Source organism: Tachyglossus aculeatus (assembly GCF_015852505.1).
Source record: "Tachyglossus aculeatus isolate mTacAcu1 chromosome 12 unlocalized genomic scaffold, mTacAcu1.pri SUPER_6_unloc_1, whole genome shotgun sequence".
NCBI lineage: Eukaryota > Metazoa > Chordata > Mammalia > Monotremata > Tachyglossidae > Tachyglossus > Tachyglossus aculeatus.
In genome coordinates this window covers 1,944,334-1,970,187 of record NW_024044828.1, presented here as the reverse complement: position 1 = coordinate 1,970,187, position 25,854 = coordinate 1,944,334, and the positions used below count along the sequence as shown (strand labels likewise).

The 25,854-nt window shown below is 46.5% G+C and overlaps 1 protein-coding gene across 3 annotated transcripts in view; it reads left to right on the top strand.

The window, feature by feature from the left end:
• Positions 1–5,414: 5,414 nt before the first annotated feature.
• Positions 5,415–25,854, top strand: part of HBP1 (HMG-box transcription factor 1) — a 41,221-nt gene continuing 20,781 nt past the window's right edge. For 2 of the 3 annotated variants that reach the window (XM_038741467.1, XM_038741465.1), the window contains exons 1-2: positions 10,869–10,914; positions 23,824–24,007. In XM_038741467.1, the coding sequence (XP_038597395.1) occupies positions 10,900–10,914; positions 23,824–24,007 (199 nt within the window). In that variant the 5' untranslated portion in view covers positions 10,869–10,899. Of the gene's footprint in view, positions 5,478–10,868; positions 10,915–23,823; positions 24,008–25,854 lie in introns of those variants that run through there. The other variant, XM_038741466.1, reaches the window with a different exon arrangement.

Sequence of the window (25,854 nt, the reverse complement as noted above, 5' to 3'; positions counted from 1 at the left end):
TTGAATCCTCATTTAGAGAAGCAGCATGGCTCAGTGGAAAGAGCCCGGGCTTTGGAGTCAGATGTCATGGGTTCGAATCCCGGCTTTGGACAAGTCACTTAACTTCTCTGTGCCTCAGTTCCCTCATCTGTAAAATGGGGATTAAGATTAAGACCTCCCCAGCGCTTAGAACAGTGCTTTGCACATAGTAAGCACTTAATAAAATGCCCTTATTATTATTTTACAGCTGAGGAAACTGAGGTACACAAAAGCAAAGTGACTCGCCCAAGGTCACGCAGCAGACGAGTAGCGGAGCTGGGATTAGAATCCAGATCCTCCCGCTCCAAGGTCCTTGATTTATCCACTGGGCCACACTGCTTCTCTTCTATCATCATCATCATCATCAATCGTATTTATTGAGCGCTTACTATGTGCAGAGCACTGTACTAAGTGCTTGGGAAGTACAAATTGGCAACATATAGAGCCAGTCCCTACCCAACAGTGGGCTCACAGTCTAGCTACCTCATTTGGTTTTGTTAAGGATAGCAGCTTCCAGAATAATTCCCTGTTTGGCCAAGGGAGAAATTAGTTTTCCTCCTCAAAGAACATTCTATTAAAATACGAGTGTTTTTCTCCTGTCTAATGGCACTTTAAATGAAAAGTATGTGGGTAGGCATTGCATGTGAGTTCTTTCCCCATCAGACCGTGGCGGGGAAGAATGGGGAGACTGCTTGGAGCCCCACTTTTCAGGGTGACTAAATATTTCATCCTGGACAAGAAGGAGTCTGAGACTTCTTCTTCACCAACTCTCCACCTAACAATAATGATAATGGTGGTTCATTCATTCATTCAACCATATTTATTGAGCGCTTACTGTGTGCAGAGCACTGTTGCTCAGCGCTTACTATGTGCCAGGCCCTGTACTAAGCGCTGGGGTGGATAGAAGCAGATCAGGCTGGACACGGTCCCTGTCCCACGTGGGGCTCACCGTCTCAATCCCCATTTCACAGATGGGGCCACGCGGCAGACAAGCGGCAGAGCTGAGATTAGAACCCATGACCTTCTGAGTTATGTTGCCAACTTGGACTTCCCAAGCGCTTAGTCCAGTGCCCTGCACACAGTAAGCGCTCAATAAATACGATTGATTGATTGATTGATTCTGAGTCCCGGGCCCGTGCTCTATCCACTAACGCCAGGCTCCTTCTGACTGATCTGACGCTCCGTCTCCCCTCTTGGAAGCAGAGAAGCAGCGTGGATTAGTGGAAAGAGCCCGGGCTTGGGAGGCAGAAGTTGTGTGACTTTGGGCAAGTCACTTAACTTCTCTGTGCCTCAGTTACCTCATCTGGCAAACGGTGATTGAGACTGGGAGCCCTACTTGGGACCACTTGGTTACCTTGTATCTACTCCAGTGCTTAGAACAGGGCTTGGCACACAGTAAGCACTTAACAAGTACCACCATCATCCTTCCCTTCCCCGCAGCATCTGTATATATGTATATATGTCTGTAGATATTTATTACTCTATTTATTTATTTATTTTACTTGTACATATCTATTCTATTTATTTTATTCTGTTAGTATGTTTGGTTTTGTTCTCTGTCTCCCCCTTTTAGACTGTGAGCCCACTGTTGGGTAGGGACTGTCTCTATATGTTGCCATCTTGGACTTCCCAAGCGCTTAGTACAGCGCTCTGCACACAGTAAGCGCTCAATAAATACGATTGATTGATTGATTGATCATCCTGGAGAACGAAGCTGAGAACAAATGTTATCAGTGAAAACATTGGGGCCTCCTTTTCAAAATATCGCTGTGTAGGGAAAGGGTCTGTGTAGGGAAAATGTGATTTTCCTCTTGTTAAAAGTGTGAAATACACTCCCCACTCCAGCCACTACACTACTTCCCTCTCACCCCCCCAACTTTGAAACAGTGGGCATCTCTGCTGGCTCTGTACGGGCCCCCCTAGTCTTCTCGTTTTACCCTAACCTTATCTATTCGTACCTTTCTCCAAGTGACTCGCAAATCCATCTCTAGCCCCTTCTTCTCACCCGCCGTGCGATCTCACATTTCCTCTTGCTTCCGGAACATAAAAACGAGCGATGATCATTCATTCGCCCGTGAAGTTCTCCGCGTGCCCACATCAGTCCTCTCTCGCCCCCGACGACTCTGCCGACGGCTTCGTCGGGCAGATCGCTGCTGTGGCAAATTCCTTGGTGGCCATTCAAATCGAAATCATCCGACGTGCCCTCGCCAAAGTCCCCTTCCATCAGTCAGTCGATATTTATTGAGCACTTACCGTGTGCAGAGACTGTGAGCCCCCCGTGGGACAACCTGATCACCTTGTAACCTCCCCAGCGCTTAGAACAGTGCTTTGCACATAGTAAGCGCTTAATAAATGCCATCATTATATTATTATTATTATACTAAGCGCTTGGGAGAGTACGGCGCACCAGAATTCCCTGCCTGTAACGAACTTACGTTCCAGAGGACCCTCCTGACTGGGTGATTTCGTTTTATCTTGGGTGATATCAGTCAATCGGTAGTATTCATTGAATGCTTACCATGTGCAGAACACTGGACTGAGTATTTGGAAGAGTACCCACGAGGAGCTTAGTGTACAGTGGGGTGGCAGATATTAAGATAAAATATGGATAAGTACCAAAGTGCTCTGGGGCTTAGCATGGGGGTGAATATCAAAGAATACAAATCTTTGTTAGGGAGTCAGGGAAATGAGGGCTTAGTCGGGAAAGGCCTCTTGGAGGAGAAATGATTTTAATGCTCCTGGGTCACCTAACCAGTGAAAGATATTGATAAAGGGAATGTACCATTAAAGGCCTTTTTGAAGGCATGTCCCATCCAAGACGCGTTCCCTTATGACTAAGCTCCCCTTTCCTCTTCTCCCGCTTCCTTCTCTGTCGCCCTGACTTGCTCCCTTTATTCATCTCCCCTCCCAGCCCCACACCACTTAGGTACATATCTGTCATTTATTTATGTATATTAATGTCTACTTCCACCCCTCGAGGCTTTACGCTCGTTGTGGGCCGGGGATGTATCTATTGCTGAAATGTGCTCTCCCAAGCACTTAGCACACAGTAAGTGCTCAATAAATAATAATAATAATAATCATAATGATGGCATTTATTAAGCGCTTACTATGCGCAAAGCACTGTTCTAAGCACTGAGGAGCTAAAAAGGTGATCAGGTTGTCCCACGGGGGGCTCACAGTCTTAATCCCCATTTTACAGATGAGAGAACCGAGGCCCAGAGAAGTGAAGTGACTTGCCCAAAGTCACCCAGCTGACAAGTGGCAGCGCCGGGGTTGAACCCATGAGCTCTGACTCCTTCCACTGGGCTCTTTCCACTGAGCCACGCTGCTTCTCTATATGATTGAGTGAATAGTTATGTACATAATTGTCATGTATTTATTTATATTACTGTCTATCTCCTCCCCTCTAGGCTTTAAGCTCGTTGTGGGCTGTGTTGTACTCTCCCAAGCGCTTAGTACAGTGCTCTGCACGTAGTAAGCACTCAGTAAATACGACAATGAACAAATGAACTTGCAGGTATTTCAATCCCTGTTCCGTGGCTCACCAACTCCCTGGAAACTAACTGTTTAACCAATCTGAATGTTTTGTCAGGGGTTTTTACCGAGTGGCAGGGACTCTCCTAGGCACTTTATAAACTGAAAGCGAAACACAAAGGAGGGGTTCAAGGGTTTCTGCAACTAGGTGAAGCTAAAACCAAGGAAGTCCTGTAATCACCTGGCTTTGAAGCTTTGCTCACCAAAGCCCAGCTGACAGGGTGGGACCATGCACAAAAGACAGACAGAAAAATATCCAAACAGCCGCTGTCCTTCAAGCTGAAATAGAGAAACTGAAAGCGAGAACAGAAGAAGCCTTTTAAAGACGCAGATTGCGAACCCTGTGTGGGATAGGGACCCTGTCTAATAATAATAATAATGGCATTTATTAAGCGCTTACTATGTGCAAACCACTGTTCTAAACACTGGGTAGGTTACAATAATAATAATAATAATAATGGCATTTATTATGTGCTTACTATCAATCAATCAATCATATTTATTGTATATATGTTTGTACATATTTATTACTCTATTATTACTCTATTTATTTATTTATTTATTTATTTTATTTGTACATATCTATTCTGTTTATTTTATTTTGTTAGTATGTTTGGTCTTGTTCTCTGTCTCTCCCTTTTAGACTGTGAGCCCACTGTTGGGTAGGGACTGTCTCTATATTTTGCCAATTTGTACTTCCCAAGCGCTTAGTACGGTGCTCTGCACATAGTAAGCGCTCAATAAATACGATTGATGATGATGATGATGATGATGATTTATTGAGCACTTACTGTGTGCAGAGCACTGTACTAAGCGCTTGGGAAGTACAAGTTGGCAACATATAGAGACAGTCCCTACCCAACAGTGGGCTCACAGTCTAAAAGGGGGAGACAGAGAACAAAACCAAACATACTAACAAAATAAAATAAATAAAATAGATATGTACAAATAAAATAAATAGAGTAATAAATATGTACAACTCGATAAATTACAACAATTGACTCTGCACACAGTAAGCGCTCAATAAATACAATTGATTGATGGATTGATTGACTGATTAAATGACTCAGTAAAACAAAGCCTCGGAGAAAACTTTGCCCCAGCTGAAAACTGGGAGTCCATCACTCCGGAGAGAGCAGCCTGGCACGCTCCCATCAAAAAATGAGGGGGAAAAGATAAACTCTTTCCAAGCAGAAGCTTCGTAAGAATTGTACGGTGTCACAAAGTGCTACAGACGAAACCATGGCAGCACGATATTCATTCCTATTTATTGAGCACTTACTGTGAGCAGAGCACTGTACTAAGTGCTTGGAAAGTACAATTCAGCAATACAGAGAGACAATCCCTCTGACAATCCTTTCAGACTGTGAGCCCACTGTTGGGTAGGGACCGTCTCTATATGTTGCCAATTTGTACTTCCCAAGTGCTTAGTACGGTGCCCTGCACATAGTAAGCGCTCAATAAATACGATTGATGGTGATGATCCCTGCCCACACTGGGGTTCCTGTCTAGAAGGGGGGGAGGCAGACATCAAAACAAGTAAACGGGCGTCAACGTAACTAAAATTATAGATGTGTACATATATACATCCCCTCTTAGGGTCACACCTGGAGAGTTGCCAGTACTCTGCCGGTCTCGACTACAGGAGGGAGAGTGAGGCAGAGGCATGGCCACTTCATTCCTAGTTTGGGCTAGCGAGTGGAAGGCCATCTGCTACAAGTCAAAACTCTCCTGTGCCTGGCAGCAGCGACAAGGAGAATCAAAGGCCAAGGCTCAAGTTGACTGCATGGTAAACCACTTGCGTATTTTTACCGAGAAAACAATATGGATCCACTGCCAGAACGATTGCAGATGGAGGCGGGGCGTTGCTGGGAGAGAGTTGTGTCCATGGCGTCGTTATCGGTCGAGGACGACTTGGCGGCGTAAGACAAGACACAAATGTTGTGGGGTGGGGAGAGGGGTAGAGCAGAGGGAGCGAGTCAGAGCGATGTGGAGGGGAGGGGAAACTGAGGAAGAGGTTGGGGGGCTCAGTCTGGGAGAAAAGGGGGGCAGTCTTGGCGTATGCGGTGGGGTGAGGAGGACCGTGCGTTCCCCCTTGGCTTTTTCAGCCGTACACAAACTCCTGGGCAAAATTCACCATTAGTCGAGGAGGGGCCCGGGGTATACAGAAATGCTACATGTCCAGAGGGATTCAGTTGGAATCAAACATACTAATATGTGGGAGAAGCAGTGTGGCTCAGTGGAAAGAGCCCGGGCTCTGGAGTCAGAGGTCATGGGTTCGAATCCCGGCTCCGCCGACTGTCAGCTGGGTGGCTTTGGGCAAGCCGCTTCGCTTCTCTGGGCCTCCGTTACCTCATCTGGAAAATGGGGATTAAGACCGTGAGCCCCCCCGTGGGACAACCTGATCGCCTTGTAACCTCCCCAGCGCTTAGAACAGTGCTTTGCACATAGTAAGCGCTTAATAAATGTCATTATTATTATTAGTATATATGGTTGTACATATTTATTACTCTATTTATTTATCTTACTTGTACATATCTATCCTATTTATTTTATTTTGTTAGTATGTTTGGTTTTGTTCTCCGTCTCCCCCTTTTAGACTGTGAGCCCACTGCTGGGTAGGGACTGTCTCTATATGTTGCCAACTTGTACTTCCCAAGCGCTTAGTACAGTGCTCTGCACATGGTAAGTGCTCAATAAATACGATTGATGATGATGATGATTAGTACTAATAATATAAATTGGGTCCAAATGACATCATCGTCATCAGTGGCATTTATTGAGCGCTTTCTGTGCGCAGAATACTGTACTAAGTGCCCGGGAGACTGCAATACAACCGAGTCGGTGGACATGTTCCCAGCCCGCAAGCAATCATCGCATTATCCTACGGATAGCCCGTTGTCGGGTAGGGACCGTCTCTATCTGTTGCCGACTTGGACTTCCCAAGCGCTTAGTCCAGTGCCCTGCACACAGTAAGCGCTCAATAAATACGATTGAATGAATGAATGAATAGGTATGGTTCCACATGGTGGTCTCTTAAGTCTGGGATCCTTGTTTACACCCCCTCGCTGGCCGCCTTAACTACCGCTCTGGGGATGCTGAGGTCCGGTCGAAAGAATCCAGAAGAAAAAGAATTCCCAAGGCCAAAAAGATTCCTTCTTTGGCCTTGGGAATGTTCTGGTGCCACCTATTGTTCACCGGGAAAAGAAAATACGGCTTCGGAAACCGGGAAAAACCCCCTCAGATAATTGGTCTGATATTTCGGAGCGGACCGTATTAATCTTAATCATAGACTGTGAGCCCCCTGTTGGGTAGGGACTGTCTCTATATGTTACCAATTTGTACTTCCCAAGCGCTTAGTACAGTGCTCTGCACATAGTAAGCGCTCGATAAATACGATTGATGATGATGATGATGATTATAACTGATTCAGCCTAATTTGGGGAAAGCTTCAAGGCATACTGTGACTTCTGAACTGGAAATCAGGAAAAAAGAAAAGTGACTGGCATCTTCCCCTGCTCCTGGATCAAAAGAGCATTCAGACCCACATAATAATAATAATAATGGAATTTATTAAGCGCTTCCTATGTGCAAAGCACTGTTCTAAGCGCCGATGATGACGGTATTTGTTAAGCGCTTACCACTGTTCTAAGCGCTGAGGGAGATACAAGGTAATCAGGTTGTCCCATGTGGGGCTCGCGGTCTTTAATCCCCATTTTGCAGATGAGGTCACTGAGGCACAGAGAAGTTAATAATAATAATACTAATAATGGCATTTATTAAGCGCTTACTATGTGCAAAGCACTGTTCTAAGCGCTGGGGAGGTTACAAGGTGATCAGGTTGTCCCACGGGGGCCTCACGGTCTTAATCCCCATTTTACAGATGAGGTAACTGAGGCCCAGAGAAGTGAGGTGACTTGTCCAAAGTCACCCAGCTGACAATTGGCGGAGCCGGGATTTGAACCCATGACCTCTGACTCCAAAGCCCGGGCTCTTTCCACTGAGCCACGCTGCTTCTCTGGCTCAGTTAAGTGACTTGCCCAGCGTCCCACAGCTGACAAGTGGTTTTATTTTATTTTGTTAATATGTTTTGTTTTGTCCTCTGTCTCCCCCTTCCAGACTGTGAGCCCACTGTTGGGTAGGGGCTGTCTCTATATGCTGCCAACTTCTACTTCCCAAGCGCTTAGTACAGTGCCCTGCACACAGTAAGCGCTCAATAAATACGATTGATTGATTGATTGATGAGGGAACGGAGGCCCAGAGATGAGGTAACTGAGGCCCAGAGAAGTGAAGTGACTTGCCCAAGGTCACACCGCGGTGTGGATTGAGACAGTGAGCCCCTCGTGGGACAACCTGATTACCTTGTATCCACCCCAGCGCTTAGTACAGTGCCTGGCACATAGTAAGAGCTTAACAAATACCATCATTATTATTAATAAAATAAATTAGGGCTATGTACGGAAGAGTGCTCAGCCCATAGTAAGCGCTTAACAAATACCATCATTATTATGCCCTCCCCCCTTCCCCTCCCCACAGCGCTTGTGTACATTTGTACGTAGTTATTACTCTATTTATTTTATTAATCATCATCGTCAATCGTATTTATTGAGCGCTTACTATGTGCAGAGCACTGTACTAAGCGCTTATATATTTTATTTATATTTTATAAATAAATATATATATTATATTTATTTATTTAAGCGTATTTATTTATAATATATATATTTATTTATTTAAGCGTATTTATTTTATTAATGATGTGTATATACCTATAATTCTATTTATTTTGATGGTATTGACACCTGTCTACTTATTCTGTTTTGCTGTCTGTCTCTCCCTTCTAGATTTGTACTTCCCAAGCGCTTAGTCCAGTGCTCTGCACACAGTAAGCGCTCAATAAATATGATTGAATGAATGAGTGAATCTGTGGCCCAACTGGACTTTCCAAGCACTTAGTCCAGTGCTCTGCACGCAGTAAGCGCTCAATAAATACGATTGACTTAATGAATGAACGAATCAGTGGCCGAACTGGGCTTTCCAAGCGCTTAGTCCAGTGCTCTGCATGCAGTAATTGCTCAATAAATATGATTGAGTGAATGAATGAATGAATCTGTGGTTGAATGGTACTTTCCAAGCGCTTAATCCAGTGCTCTGTGCACAGTAAGCGCTCAATAAATACGATTGAATTAGTGAATGAATGAATCAGTGGCCGAACTGGACTTCCCAAGCACTTAGTCCAGTGCTCTGCATGCAGTAAGTGCTCAAAAAAAACGATTGAATGAATGAATCTGTGTTCGAACCTGACTTTCCAAGCGCTTAGTCCATTGCTCTGCCCGCAGTAAGCGCTCAATAAATATGATTGAATGAGTGAATGAATGAATCTGAGGCCTAATTGTACTTTCCAAGCGCTTAGTCCAGTGCTCTGCACGCAGTAAGCGCTCAGTAAATACAATTGAATGTATGAATGAATGAATCAGTGGCCGAACTGGGCTTTCCAAGCGCTTAGTTGAGTGCTCTGCATGCAGTAAGCACTCAATAAATACGATTGAATGAGTGAATGAATTAACCTGAGGTCTAATTGTACTTTCCAAGCACTTAGTCCAGTGCTCTGCATGCAGTAAGTGCTCAATAAATACGATTGAATGAATGATTGAATGAATGAATGAATGACTCTGTGGCAACTGGACTTTCCAAGTGCTTAATCCAGTGTTCTGCACGCAGTAATCACTCAATAAATACGATTGATTGAATGAATGAATGAATCTGTGGCTGAATGGTACTTTCCAAGCGCTTAGTCCAGTGCTCTGCACGCAGTAAGTGCTCAATAAATACGATTGAATGAATGAATGAATGAATCTGTGGCTGAATGGTACTTTCCAAGCGCTTAGTCCAGTGCTCTGCACGCAGTAAATGCCCAATAAATACGATTGAATGAGTGAATGAATGAGAGGCCTAATTGTACTTTCCAAGCGCTTAGCCAGTGCTCTGCACGCAGTAATCGCTCAATAAATACGATTGAATGAATGATTGATTGATTGAATGAATGAATCTGAGGCCTAACTGTACTTTCCAAGCGCTTAGTCCAGTGCTCTGCACGCAGTAAGCCCTCAATAAATACGATTGAATGAATGAATGAATGAATCAGTGGCCGAACTGGATTTTCCAAGCGGTTAGTCCAGCGCTCTGCACGTAGTAAGCGCTCAATAAATACGATTGAATGATTGAATGAATGAATGAATCTGAGGCCTAACTGTACTTTCCGAGCGCTTAGTCCAGTGCTCTGCGCGCAGTAAGCCCTCAATAAATACGATTGAATGAATGAATGAATGAATCAGTGGCCGAACTGGATTTTCCAAGCGCTTAGTCCAGCGCTCTGCACGCAGTAACTGCTCAATAAATACGATTGAATGAATGAATCTGCGGCTGAATGGTACTTTCTAGGCGCTTAGTCCAGCGCTCTGCACGCAGTAAGCGCTCAATAAATACGATTGAATGAATGAATGAACGAATCAGTGGCCGACCTGGACTTTCCAAGCGCTTAGTCCAGCGCTCTGCACGCAGTAAGCGCTCAACAAATACGACTGAATGAGTGAATGAATGAATCTGAGGCCTAACTGTACTTTCCAAGCGCTTAGTCCAGTGCTCTGCGCGCAGTAAGCCCTCAATAAATACGATTGAATGAATGAATGAATGAATCAGTGGCCGAACTGGATTTTCCAAGCGCTTAGTCCAGCGCTCTGCACGCAGTAACTGCTCAATAAATACGATTGAATGAATGAATCTGCGGCTGAATGGTACTTTCCAGGCGCTTAGTCCAGCGCTCTGCACGCAGTAAGCGCTCAATAAATACGACTGAATGAGTGACTATTGTTTTTATTTAGTGTCCGGAGGAGGGGAAAGGGAGGGCAGGGCCCGAGCAGCTCCTCCCTCCCGCCCCCCGGAGCAGCCACCAAAACAAAGCGGCTGATACACGTGTCCCTGTGACTCTTGTTTACAATCAGGCCCGGGCCGCGCGCGGGATGGTGGGAGTTGTAGTCCCGCCGGCGCCTGCGCCCTGGGGCCCCGGCGGCCCGAGCCCGCGCCGAGGACTCGCTACCCAGCGGCCCCCGCGGCCGGCGAAGGGCCGGCGGCGGCCCAATCGGAGCGCGGCGGGCGCCTGACGGGCAGCCGGCTCGTCCAATCAGCGAAGCCGGAGGGTTAACGCCGGGACGGACCCCCGAGGCGGCCAATGGGAAGCCGCGGAGGGCGGGCTGACGGCTGGGCGGGCCAATGGGAGGCTGGGGGGGGGCGGTCCGGCCTCCCGCTCAGTTGCGGGGGGGCCGGAGGAGATTGAGAGGCTCGGTAATGGCGACGGATTTGGTAAGTGGGAAAGTTCGGGGCGAGCGGCCGCCGTTACGAGAGGGGGAGTGGTGGGGTCGGCCGGGAGGAGGGAGCCAAAGGGACGGGAGAGGGAGGGAGGCGGCCACGGAAGCGCGGCAGCCCCGCCGGCCCCAGGCTGCGCAGGGAAGGGGAGCCGGGGAGAGTTGGGCCGGCACCTCGGCCTAAGGCCCGGCGGCTTGTCGAGGGCCCCCGGCCGGAGGGAAGGAGGCAGGGAGGCCGGGGGCCCCGGGCCTCATTGTTACGCACTTCGAATGAATGGGCTCCGGGGCGCCTGCGCGCTGCGGCCGCGGGTAAACAAGCGGGGCGGCCAGGCGCAGGTCACGTGACGGGGGTGGGGCCGTGGGGGGCACGTGGCTGCACCTCCCTCTCGGTCGCACGGCGCATGCGCGCGGCCTCCTCCGCCCGCCCGGGAGCCGCACGGCGCATGCGCGCGGCCCTCTCTCCTGTCCCCGCCCACCGCCGGGGGGGGGTGGGCGACGCATGCGCACTCCCCCTACACCGCCGGGGGGCGGAAGGCGCATGCGCGCTTCCTCAGCAGTCCTCGTGCGCCTCGGTCGCCTCAGAAGCCGTCGCTCCCCGTTCCTGAGGAGGCGTCCTAAACTTTGGTCGTACTTATTGAGCGCTCACTGGGTGCAGAGCACTGTACTAAGCGCCTAGGAGAGGGCAGTTCGGCAACAGGGACAGCCCTTGTCCCCAGAGGTCTCGCTGTCTAGAAATCTGGTAATAATAATAATAATAATGATGATATTAGGCGCCTACTATGTGCCAAGCACTGTGCTAAGCGTCGGGCGGGGGGGGGTCTAAGGTCACCAGATTTCCCCGCATGGGGGTCGCACTTCACAAACACCGTCGTTATTACGATTATTATTATTTTTTTTTTGCAGATGAGGCCACTGAGGCCCAGAGAAGGGAAGCGACTTGCCCAAGGTCACACAGCCGACAAAGGGGCGGAGCCGGGATTAGAACCCACGACCTCCGAGTCCCAAGCCCGGGCTCTTTGCAGCGCTTAGAACAGTGCTTTGCACATAGTAAGCGCTTAATAAATGCCATTATTATTAGTATTATTCTTTCCACTGAACCACGCTGCTTCTCCTTTCTATTCATTCAGTTGTATTTATTGAGCGCTTACTGGGTGCAGAGCACTGTACTAAGCGCTTGGGAAGTCCAAGTTGGCAACATCTAGAGACGGTCCCTACCCAACAGCTGTGAGCCCAACAGTTGGGTAGGGACCGCCCAACTTGGACTTCCCAAGCGCTTAGTACAGTGCTCTGCACCCAGTAAGCGCTCAATAAATAGGGTTGAATGAATGAACAAATGCTTCTCGGGCGCTGGACGACCTGGGTTCTCATCCCAGCCCCGCCCCTGGCCTGCTGTGTGACCTTGGGCAAGTCGCTTCACTTCTCTGGGCCTCAGTTCCCTCATCTGTAAAATGGGGATGAAGACTGGGACAGCTTGATCACCTTGTAACCTCCCCAGCGCTTAGAACAGTGCTTTGTGCATAGTAAGCGCTTAATAAATAATATAATAATGATGGCATTTATTAAGCGCTTACTATGTGCAAAGCACTGTTCTGAGCACTGTTCAAATGCCATCATCATTATTATTATTATTCTCTGGGCCTCAGTTCCCTCCTCTGGAAAATGGGGATGAAGACCGTGAGCCCCCCGTGGGACAGCTTGATCACCTTGTAACCCCCGCAGCGCTTAGAACTGTGCTTTGCGCATAGTAAGCGCTTAATAAATAATATAATAATGATGGCATTTATTAAGCGCTTACTATGTGCAAAGCACTGTTCTGAGCACTGTTCAAATGCCATCATCATTATTATTATTATTCTCTGGGCCTCAGTTCCCTCCTCTGGAAAATGGGGATGAAGACCGGGAGCCCCCCGTGGGACAGCTTGATCACCTTGTAACCTCCCCAGCGCTTAGAACTGTGCTTTGCGCATAGTAAGCGCTTAATAAATAATATAATAATGATGGCATTTATTAAGCGCTTACTATGTGCAAAGCACTGTTCTGAGCACTGTTCAAATGCCATCATCATTATTATTATTATTCTCTGGGCCTCAGTTCCCTCCTCTGGAAAATGGGGATGAAGATTGGGAGCCCCCCGTGGGACAGCTTGATCACCTTGTAACCTCCCCAGCGCTTAGAACAGTGCTTTGCGCATAGTAAGCGCTTAATAAATAATATAATAATGATGGCATTTATTAAGCGCTTACTATGTGCAAAGCACTGTTCTGAGCGCTGAGCACGGTTCAAATGCCATCATCATTATTATTATTATTCTCTGGGCCTCAGTTCCCTCCTCTGGAAAATGGGGGTGAAGACCGTGAGCCCCCCGTGGGACAGCTTAATCACCTTGTAACCTCCCCAGCGCTTAGAACAGTGCTTTGCGCATAGTAAGCGCTTAATAAATGCCATTATTATTATTCTCTGGGCCTCAGTTCCCTCCTCTGGAAAATGGGGATGAAGACCGTGAGCCCCCCGTGGGACAGCTTGATCACCTTGTAACCTCCCCAGCGCTTAGAACAGTGCTTTGCGCATAGTAAGCGCTTAATTAATATAATAATGACGGCATTTATTAAGCGCTTACTATGTGCAAAGCACTGTTCTGAGCGCTGAGCACGGTTCAAATACCATCATCATTATTATTATTATTCTCTGGGCCTCAGTTCCCTCCTCTGGAAAATGGGGGTGAAGACCGTGAGCCCCCCGTGGGACAGCTTGATCACCTTGTAACCTCCCCAGCGCTTAGAACAGTGCTTTGCGCATAGTAAGCGCTTAATAAATGCCATTATTATTATTCTCTGGGCCTCAGTTCCCTCCTCTGGAAAATGGGGATGAAGACCGGGAGCCCCCCGTGGGACGGCTTGATCACCTTGTAACCTCCCCAGCGCTTAGAACAGTGCTTTGCGCATAGTAAGCGCTTAATAAATGCCATTATTATTATTATTATTATTCTCTGGGCCTCAGTTGCCTCCTCTGGAAAATGGGGATGAAGACCGGGAGCCCCCCGTGGGACAGCTTGATCACCTTGTAACCTCCCCAGCGCTTAGAACAGTGCTTTGCGCATAGTAAGCGCTTAATAAATGCCATCATTATTATTCTCTGGGCCTCAGTTCCCTCCTCTGGAAAATGGGGCTGGCCACCGTGAGCCCCACGTGGGCCAGGGACTGTGCCCACCTGGATTTGCTTGCACCCACCCCAGCGCTCAGTACAGTGCATCGGACCAAGTAAGTGCTTAAATACTGTCGCTATTATTATTATTACAGATATGTGCGTGTAAATTTAGTCTTCTAGACTGGGAGCCCACTGTTGGGTAGGGGACCGTCTCTAGATGTTGCCAACTTGGACTTCCCAAGCGCTCAGTACAGTGCTCTGCACACGGTAAGCGCTCAGTAAATACGATTGATTGATTGATGTGGGCCTATATGTGTGTATAGAAATATAGAGAGACGGGGAAGGAGGGGGAGCGGGGGAAATCAATCGTATTTATTGAGCGCTTACTGTGTGCAGAGCAAAGGGGGAAAAGGGGGAAAAGTGGGGCTCAGTCTGGGAAGGCCTCCTGGAGGAGGTGACCTTTCATTAGGGCTATATATATATGAAATTCATACATTCATTCATTCAATCGTATTGAGCGCTTACTGGGTGCAGAGCACTGTACTAAGCGCTTGGGAAGTACAAGTTGGCAACATAGAGAGACGGTTTCTACCCAACAGTGGGCTCACAGTCTTGACCGGGAAAATGTGTGTGTATTTCTATATATATATGTTTTTTATGACATTTATTAAGCGCTTACTATGTGCAAAGCACTGTTCTAAGCGCAGGGGAGGTTACAATAATAATGATAATGATGGCCTCTCCTCCAGGAGGCCTTCCCAGACTGAGCCCTCTCCATCCCCCTCGCCTTACCTCCTTCCCTTCCCCACAGCACCTGTATATATGTTTATACGGATTTATTACTCTATTTTATTTGTACATATTTATTCTATTTATTTTATTTTGTTAGTATGTTTGGTTTTGTTCCCCGTCTCCCCCTGCTAGACTGTGAGCCCACTGTTGGGTAGGGACCGTCTCTAGATGTTGCCAGCTTGGACTTCCCAAGCGCTTAGTACAGTGCTCTGCACACAGTAAGTGCTCAATAAGTACGAGTGATTGATTTATTAAGCGCTTACTATGTGCAAAGCACTGTTCTAAGCTCAGAGGAGGTTATAATAATAATAATGATGGCATTTATTAAGCGCTTACTATGTGCAAAGCACTGTTCTAAGCGCAGGGGAGGTTACAGTAGTAATAATGATAATGATGGCGTTTATTAAGCGCTTACTATGTGCAGAGCACTGTTCTAAGTGCAGGGGAGATTACAATAATAATGATAAATGATGGCATTAAGCGCCTTTTATGTGCAGAGCACTGTTCTAAGCGCAGGGGAGGTTACAATAATACTAATAATAATGATGGCATTTATTAAGCGCTTACTATGTGCAAAGCACTGTTCTAAGCGCAGCGGAGGTTGCAATAATAATAATGATAATGATGGCATTTATTAAGCTCCTACCACGTGCAAAGCAGTGTTCTAAGCACAGGGGAGGTTACAATAATAATGATGGCATTTATTAAGCGCTTACTATGTGCAAAGCACTGTTCTAAGCACAGGGGAAGTTACAATAATAATGATGGCATTTATTAAGCGCTTACCATGTGCAGAGCACTGTTCTAAGCGCAGGGGAGGTTACAATAATAATAATGATGGCATTTATTAAATGCTTACTACGTGCAGAGCACAGTTCTAAGCACAGGGGAAGTTACAATAATAATGATGGCATTTATTAAGCGCTTACCATGTGCAGAGCACTGTTCTAAGCGCAGGGGAGGTTACAATAATAATAATGATGGCATTTATTAAATGCTTACTACGTGCAGAGCACTGTTCTAAGCGCAGGGGAGGTTACAATAATAATAATAATGATGGCATTTATTAAGCACCTACTAAGTGCAGAGCACTGTTCTAAGCGCAGGGGAGGTTACAATAATAATAATGATAATGATGACATTTATTAAGCACCTACTATGTGCAGAGCACTGTTCTAAGCGCAGGGGAGGTTACAATAATAATGATGATGGCATTTATTAGGCGCCTACTATGTGCAGAGCACTGTTCTAAGCGCAGGGAAGGTTACAATAATAGTGATAATGATGGCATTTATTAAGTGCTATGTGCAAAGCACAGTTCTAAGTGCAGGAGAGGTTACAATAATAATAATGATAATGGTGGCATTTATTAAGCGCCACTATGTTCAAAGCACTGTTCTATGCGCAGGGGAGGTTACAATAATAATGATAATGATGGCATTTATTAAGTGCCTACTATGTACAGAGAACTGTTCTAAGCGCATGGGAGGTTACAATAATACTAATAATAATGATGGGATTTATTAAGCGCTTACTATGTGCAAAGCACTGTTCTAAGCGCAGGAGAGGTTACAATAATAATGATAATGATGGCATTTATTAAGCGACTACTATGTGCAAAGCACTGTTCTAAGCGCAGGGGATGTTACAATAATAATAATGATGATGGCATTTATTAAGCGCTTACGATGTGCAAAGCACTGTTCTAAGCGCAGGGGAAGTTACAATAATAATAATAATGATGGCTTTTATTAAGCGCCTACTATGTGCAAAGCACTGTTCTAAGCGCAGGGGAGGTTACAATAGTACTAATAATGATGGCCTTTATTAAGCGCTTACTATGTGCAGAACACTGTTTTAAGCGCAGGGGAGGTTACAATAATAATAATGATAATGATGGCATTTATTAAGCACCTACTATGTGCGAAGCACTGTTCTAAGTGCAGGGGAGGTTACAATAATAATAATAGTGATGGCATTTATTAAAAGTTTACAATGTGCAAAGCACTGTTCTAAGTTCAGGGTAGGTTACAATAATAATAATGATAATGATGGCATTTATTAAGCGCTTACTATGTGCCAAGCACTGTTCTAAGTGCAGGGGAGGTTACAAGGTGATCAGGTTGTCCCACCGGGGGTTCACAGTCCTAATCCCCATTTTACAGATGAGGTAATTGAGGCCCAGAGAAGTTAAGTGACGTGCCCAAAGTCACCCAGCCGACAATTGGTAGAACTGGGATTTGAACCCGTGACCTATATATATATGTATGCGTGTGTGTATATACACACATACCACACTAATCCCGTGGCTCAGTGGAAAGAGCATGGGCTTTGGAGTCCGGGGTCATGGGTTCGAGTCCCGGCTCTGTCAACTGCCGGCCGTGTGACGTCGGGCAAGTCACTTCACTTCTCTGTGCCTCAGTTCTCTCATCTGTAAAATGGGGATTAAGACTGTGAGCCCCCCGTGGGACAACCTGATCGCCTTGTAACCTCCCCAGACAGTGCTTTGCACATAGTAAGTGATTAATAAATGCCATCATTATAACCAGCGCTTAGAACAGTGCTTTTCAGCGCTTAACAAATACCATCATTATTATTATTATTATTATTATTATTATTGTTATCCTATCCCGACTAGATTACCGCATCAGCCTCTGATCTCCCATCCTCCTGCCTCTTCCCGCTTTGGTCTATACCTCACTCTGCTGCCTGGATTATCTTTGCACAGAAACGCCTGGGCATAATAATACTAATGATGGCATTTATTAAGCGCTTACTATGTGCGAAGCGCCGTTCTAAGCACTGGGGAGGTTACAAGGCGATCAGGTGGTCTCACGGGGGGCTCCCAGTCTTCATCCCCATTTTCCAGAAGAGGGAACTGAGGCCCGGAGAAGTGAAGTGACTTGCCCGAGGTCACACGGCCGGCTGTTGGCAGAGCCGGGATTCGAACCCATGACCCCTGACTCCAAAGCCCATGCTCTTTCCACTGAGCCACGGGATTAGTGTGGTATGTGTATATATACACACACGCATACATATAAATTAGCTCTCTTCAAATCCCTTCTGAAAGCTCACCTCCTCCAGGAGGCCTTCCCAGATTGATCCCCCCTTTTCCTCTGCTCCCCCTCCTTCCCCGGCTCGCCGCCTTGCTCCCACCCCCCGCTCCCTGCTCCACAGCGCTTGAGTATATATGTGCATAATTCTATTTATTTATATATATTAATGCCTGTTTACTGGTTTATTGAGCGCTTACTGTGTGCAGCGCACTGTACTAAGCGCTCGGGAAGTACAAGTTGGCAACATATAGGGACGGTCCCTACCCAACAGCGGGCTCACAGTAGATGTGCCTGTATACCTCCTTCCCCTCCCCACAGCACCTGTGTATATGTTTGTGCTTATGTATTACTGTTATTTATTTTATTTGTGCATATCTATTCTATTTATTTTATTTTGTTAATATGTTTTGTTGTCTGTCTCCCCCTTCTGGTTCTATCTCCGTAATTCTATTTATTTATATTAATGCCTGTTTATCAGTCAATCAATCGATCGTATTTATTGAGCGCTTACTGTGTGCAGAGCACTGTACTAAGCGCTTGGGAAGTACAAGTTGGACGTGTATATATCTGTAATTCTGTTTGCGGCCTGTTTACTTGTTTTGATGTCTGCCTCCCCGCTTCTTGACTTTATGAGCAGGGATTGTCTCTCCTTGAAGCTGAATTGTACTTTCCAAGCTCTCAGTATAGTGCTCAGTAAATACAAATGAATGAATGACTACATATTCATTCAGTCGTACTTATTGAGCGCTTACTGGGTGCAGAGCACTGTACATATATATTGAGAGAAGCAGCGTGGCTCAGTGGGAAGAGCCCGGGCTTTGGAGTCAGAGGTCAGGGGTTCAAATCCCCGCTCCGCATCTAGTCAGCTGGGTGACTTTGGGCAAGTCACTTCACTTCTCTGGGCCTCAGTTCCCTCATCTGTAAAGTGGGGATTAAGACTGGGAGACCCCTGCGGGACAATCTGAACACCCTGTAACCTCCCCAGCGCTTAGAACAGTGCTTTGCACATAGTAAGCCCTTAATAAATGCCATCATTATTATTATTCTCTAAGCCTTAGGTACCTAATCTGTAAAATGGGGATTAAGACTGTGAGCCCCACGTGGGACAACCTGGTTACCGTACCCCAGTGCTTAGAACAATGCTTGGCACATAGTAAGCACTTAACAAATATCATCATCATTATTATACGTGCATATATGTGTGCATATATACCTATACGTGCATATATGAACAAGTAGATGTGCCTGTGTACATGTGTATACCTCCTTCCCCTCCCCACAGCACCTGTATATATGTTTGTACATATTTATTACTCTTATTTGTTTTACTTGTACATATCTATTCTATGTATTTAATTTAGTTAATATGTTTTGTTTTGTTGTCTGTCTCCCCCTTCTAGACTGTGAGCCCACTGTCGGGTAGGGACCGTCTCTATATGTTGCCAAAGTGGACTTCCCAAGCGCTTAGTACAGTGCTCTGCACACAGTAAGCGCTCAAATAAGGTTGAATGAATGAATATATGCATATGTATATAATGGTATTGGTTAATGTGCCAGGCACTGTATTGAATGCTGGGGTACTTGCAGGCTAATCAGGTTGGACGCAGCCCGTGGGGGTCACAGTCTGAATCCCCAGTTTCCAGATGAGGGAACTGAGGCCCAGAGAAGTGAAATGTCTTGCCTAGGATCCCACGCCACTTCCTATGCATTGTTGAAAGCTCATTTGAACTCCTTTAGGGCCGTGGAAAATATAAATCACTTGGAAGCGACCTTTCATTAACAAATGGAAACAATTGCATGGAAGGATTGTGGTTTTAGTGGAAAGGACTAGGGGCCCGGGTGGCAGACCCGAGATCCCAGCCTTGTTCTACCCAGCTGTTGCTCAGTGAGGTTATATAAGCGATTTGACCTCTCTGTGCCTCAGGTCCCTCATCTGGAAAATGGGGGTAATTAATGGTACATATCACTCCCTACCTCACTGGGATACTGTGAGGATAAAATGAAATATGTCGAAACGCTTTTAAAGAATAAGAGCGCTATACAAATTCAAGATATTCAATCAGTGGTACTGAGTTCTTATTGTGTGCAGAGCACTGGACTAAACACCCTGGATTCAGTTACCAATTTTTAAATGAAACGGTGTGCCTGTAAACATTCAACACTCAATTTTACATTTCTAAATTTTATAGTGATTAAGATACTGAAAGGGTATGATTTTTATGCTTGATTACGCTTCCCCCCCAATATGTGGTTTTCAAAAAGTCACCAATGTGGACCCTCAGTTTCATTGTATTTAGGGGGAAAAAACAGTGACAGGAATAAAATAGGTGTGTTTGCAACTTGAGACTTAACTCACGTAGAATAATGAGTAATCTGTTAATGGGGGAATTAGATTATTTTGCCTGCCAAAGTATTAAGTGGCGGTGAATGAGGGTCTTCTGCTGAAAGAATTGATTGGCTAGGTGAAATGCTCTTTTTGGATTAACTGAAATCACTAATGTAGTGAACAGAATAAAACTTTCTCTTATGATCTTTGAGGTAGAAGAAATCTCTGTACAGGCAGCATTGTTCAGTCCATTGGATACACGGAGGGTTCATTGAATTGCTGTGCACACTAAAGTACAGGACTTCAAGTAAATAGAGAAAGATCCAGTGTTTTGCTCCTGAGGAGCTCATCATCATCGTCCTTGTATTTGTTAAGCTCTTACTGTGTGTCAAGTACTGTCTTAAGCCCTGGGGTAAATACAAGTTAATCAAGTCGGACACAGCCCCTGTCCCAAACTCATGGTCTGAGTAGGAGGGAGAACAGGTATCGAGCCCCCATTTTATAGACGAGACCCGAAGAAGTGACGTGAGTTGCCCAAGGACACACAGCAGACAAGTGGCAGAGCCGGGATTAGAACCCAGGTCCTCTGACTCCCAGGCGTGTCTGTTTCCACTAGGCCACGCTGAGTCAATCCCACCCTGTCGTGCAGTAAGAGTGAAATAACTCAAGGAAACGTTAATGGAAGGGCTCCTAGTTAAGCCTGCAAGCTGGTGCCTGGAAGGGAAGGAGAGGAGAGGGTTCCGATCACGACTACCGACCACAATATTACAATCTGATGATAACAACCCCAGACTGAGCCCCCTTTTTCCTCTCCCCCTCCCCACCTCCTTCCCGTCCCCACAGCACCTGTATATATGTTTGTACAGATTTATTACTCTATTTCTTCTACTTGTACATATTTACTATTCTATTTATTTTGTCAATGACATGCATCTAGCTTTACTTGTATTTATTCTGACGACTTGACACCTGACCACATGTTTTGTTGTCTGTCTCCCCCTTCTAGACTGTGAGCCCGTTGTTGGGTAGGGACCGGCTCTGTGTTGCCAACTTGTACTTCCCAAGCGCTTAGTACAGTGCTCTGCACACAGTAAGCTCTCAATAAAGACGACTGAATGAATGAACCATCGTCAGCATCACTGTGCTGAATTTCTGATTAGTTGGTCCCATATCTGCCCAGGGGCAAAGAGACCTTTCAATGCCACTGGGCCTGCTCTTGAAAGCCAAAGCAGTCCCCTGACATTGCTGAAGGATTCATTCATTCACTCAATTGTATTTATTGAGCACTTTGTGCAGAGCACTGTACCCGGTGCTTAGAACAGTGCTTTGCACATAGTAAGTGCTTAATAAATGCCATTATTATTATTATTATTATTATTATTATTATTATTATTATTACTAAGTGCTTGGAAAGAAGGATCTGCCCCCAACGATTACCAACAGCTGCTAAAGAGAAGCATTTAAAAACTCTCCAAAAAAACTAGAGAGGTTCATGGCAGTGGCTCAAAAATCTGCCCGGTTGATGTTCATGGGGACTAGCGATGGTGAAATAGAGGGGGGAAAGGGCATCAGGCCTCATGGGGTTGGTCCACTTCTGCCTCTCGGATAATCAATCAATCAATCGTATTTATTGAGCACTTACTGTGTGCAGAGCACTGTACTAAGTGCTTGGGAAGTATAGGTTGGCAACATATAGAGACAGTCCCTACCCAGCAGTGGGCTCACAGTCTAGAAGGGGGAGACAGAGAACAAAACCAAACATATTAACAAAATAAAATAAATAGAATAGATGTGTACAAGTAAAATAAATAAATAGAGTAATAAATACGTACAAACATATATGCAGGTGCTGTGGGGAAGGGAAGGAGGTAAGACGGGGGGATGGAGAGGGGGACGAGAGAGAGAGGAAGGAGGGGGCTGTGATAAATGAGGGACATCCGAGTTCCCAAGACCAACCCAGTGGAGTCTCCTAGATGATATCACCCATCAGCAGGACTGTAAAGATCAAAACACAGCTGTGGCAAGGGGCGAGTGATCGCCTGCTCCAAAGTCAAGCTAGTAATACAGCGAACGGGTCACAGAGTGGCCTGAAACCATCAGGAAGGGTCAGTATCCGAGCCGCCAGGGAGCGAAGAAATCCGCAGCGTGCCCCAGAAGCAGGCCAGCTAGCCTGGGGGAACGAACGTCGCTGATGGCCACCTTGCAGGAATTCGGTTGCAAGCAGCCTTGGGATGGCAACGGAACATCATCAAGACCCCCCCTTGAATGACTCACTGAAAGGCTTATTGAAGCAAAGAAGGAAATGTGTGAAGGGGACTCTGCAGTTGCTCCTGGTAATAACCAGTGGGGACCCACAGAATCAGGAACGGGACACACGGGCCAAGCTAAGGAAAATCCACAACCAGCCCCGGATACAGAAGTCCAAGGATCCAGAGAACCACGAGCCCTGTGGCCCCATTGTTGCAGCCACTCAGGAATACAGGTGGAATCACCCACCTCAATGACAGGGTTTTTTTATACAGATGGTACGGACCCCATGCTCTCTGCCACTGAGGAAGGGGAGGCCCTTCCAAACCTAGATCCCTGGCCAGAAGGGGAGGGCTGACCTTTCGCTCTGGCATCTGAGAAGTCCCTTCAGCGAACCGAAGCCTTGTAAAACGGTGAAGCGTCTGGCTCTGCTGGCATTCCTGCGGAAATCCTCAAGCAAGGAGGGTGCTGCATGGGACAGGGTTTTGCGGTAGACCTGGGCCCCAAGGGCACCCTAGGGAAGTTAATAGACGAACAAAGTACTTTACATTCTGCAAAAATGGGCTTTACGAATTCCAAGGGGCGGTTTTTCACCGGCAGGGCATGTACCGTTGTGGATCTTTGCTCCACCACACTTATGTACCCATCTGTAATTATGTTAATGTCTGTCTACCCGCTGTAGGCTGGAAGCTCGCTGTGGGCAGGGAATGTGTCTCTTTATTGTTCTATTGTACTCTCCCAAGTGTTGACTGCAGTGCTCTGCACACAGTGAGAGCTCAAAAAGTATGATTGAATGAATAAATGAATGAGAATGGCATTTAAGTGCTTACTTTATGTCAAGCACTGTTCGAAGCGCTGGGATAATAATAATCATAATAATGTTACTTTTTGTTAAGCGCTTACTATGTGCCATGCACCGTTCTGAGCGCTGGGATAGATACACCCGGGAATGAGGTTGTCCCACGTGGGGCTCACAGTCTAAGTAGGAAGGAGAACAGGTATCGCATCTCCTTTCGCAGGTGGGGTAACAGACCCAGAAAAGCGAGGAGACTTTCCCAAGGTCACACAGCTGACAAGTGGCAGAGCTAGGATTGGAACCCAGGTCCTCTGGCTCCCAGGCCTGGGGCTCTTCCTCCTAGGCCACACTGCGTCACTTGCCGCCTAGGAGCAGTTGACTCCAGACCGCACTGTGGGCAAAGGGGATCAGACTTAGGCATTAGAGATAAATGGGTTTTGGTGAAAAATCAGCGCGGAGGAATCCGGAGTGATACCTCCGACCTGCTGTATTTGGTTAATGTTCACAAGACCTGATCTTTTCACTCTTGTGTTATCTTCTTTTAAGTCAAACCACCGTAACATGGTGTGGGAAGTGAAGACAAATCAGATGCCGAACGCGGTTCAGAAACTCCTGCTGGTAATGGACAAAAGGGCTTCAGGAATGAGTGACTCATTGGAGTTGTTGCAGTGTAACGAGAACGTGCCATCCTCACCTGGATATGCTTCTTGCGACGAGCACATGGAGCTTGGTAAACATTTTAATATCCTTTCCAGAACTATGAAAGTGTCTCTTGAGGCTTCATGTTAGTCTTTGCTAGTACCTCCTGCCCTTCCCCTGCTCGGGAGACTCGGTATTTTAGGAATTTTCAAGATGGTTCTGCTCTGGCATCTTTCGGGCGTGATTTAGGACTAAGACTGACCCTCGGTTTTAAGTATCACAGTTATTCAAAGTCATCGTGAACAAGTGTACCCCACGTGAGAACGTCTCTCAGAGAATGCTCTGGTCCGAGAACTTCGGCGGGAAAAGAATCTAGTAATGAGATACGGACTCCCCCAAGAAGGGAGTTGAGTGGGGATTTTAGGATTCTTTGGGAATGAGACCTTCGGCAGGCGAGAGGCATTTGCTTCAAGGGACATTCTGAGAGACCTCCCTCAAAAGCAGAGTCTAAATGGGTTGGGGAGAGTTGGAGGGTGTCTTGAGTAGGAAAGAATTCTTGGAGTCAGAGAAGCTGGATTGAGTTGGTGTTTGGGAGAAGAAGGCAGGAAAAATAGTTCCCCCTTGAGGGTTTTGCCTTAGGATGGACCTTTAGTCACAGGTCTTCCCCAGAGTGGGAAAGATCATTCTGTCGAAATGGAGATTGAGATTTGGTGAGAGTCGCGTCCCCGAGAAGGGGGTCTTAGAGGATTTGTCCCCTCCATCCCTGACTCATTCATTCATTCAATCGTATCTATTGAGCACTTACTGTGTGCAGAGCACTGTACTAAGCGCTTGGGAAGTAGAAGTTGACCCTCCTCCTCCTTTTGCAAGCCAATCATTTGCTCAGTTTTATGGAATTGTGGGGCATCGCTCCCCTTTGTCATATATGCCCAGGTGTCGATTCAAATCCTGTCCTCCTCTGGACTTTCCCATTACTGAAGTTGACAGTAATCCTCGCAAACCTGTCACCTTGGCATGATCTTTGACTCTTCTCTCTCAACCCACACATTCAGTGTGTCAATCAGACGTATTTATTGAGCGCTTAGTGTGTGCTCAATAGCACTGTAGTAAGCGCTTGGGGGAGTACATATAATCTAACAACAGGCACATTCCCCACCCACAACGAGCTTACAGTCTAGAGGAGGAGACAGAAGTTGATATAAATAAATAAATTGCGGAAGTGTGGCGGGGGCGATGAAGAAAGGGAGCAAGTCAGGGCGACACAGAGGGGAGTGAAATAAAAGGAAAAGAGGGCTTAGGGAAGGCCTCTTGGGGGACATGTGCCTTCAATTAGGCTCTGAAGTCGGGGGAGAGAAATTGTTGGTTATGAAGAGGGTGGGCATTTCAGGCCAGAGGCAGGACGTGAATGAGAGCTTGGTGGTGAGATCAAGATACAGTGAGGAGGTTGGCATTTAGAGGAGCAAAGAGTGCAGGCTGGGCTGTAGTAGGAGAGTAGTGAGGTGAGGTAGGAGGGAGCAAGGTGTCTGAGTGTTTTAAAGCTGAAGGTGATGAGTTTCTGTTTGATGCAGAGGTGGATGAGCAACCACTGGAGGTTCTTGAGTGGGGAAACATGGCTTGAACGTTTCTGTAGAAAAATGATCCGGGCAGCAGAGTGAACGAAGAACTGGAGTAGGGAGAGACAGGAGGCAGGGAGGTCAGCACGGAGGCTGATACAGAATCAAGGTGGGATAGGATAAGTGCCCGGATTAACATGGTAGCAGCTTGGATGGAGAGGAAAGGATGTTTTTTTAGCAGTGCTGTGAAGATTGAACCGACAGGTAGATTGAACATGTGGGTTGAAAGAGAAGAGTCAAGGGTAATGCCAGGGTTACGGGTTTGTGAAACTGGAAGGAATGCGGTGCTGTTTGTAGTGGTGGTAAAATCAGGGGAAGGACAGGG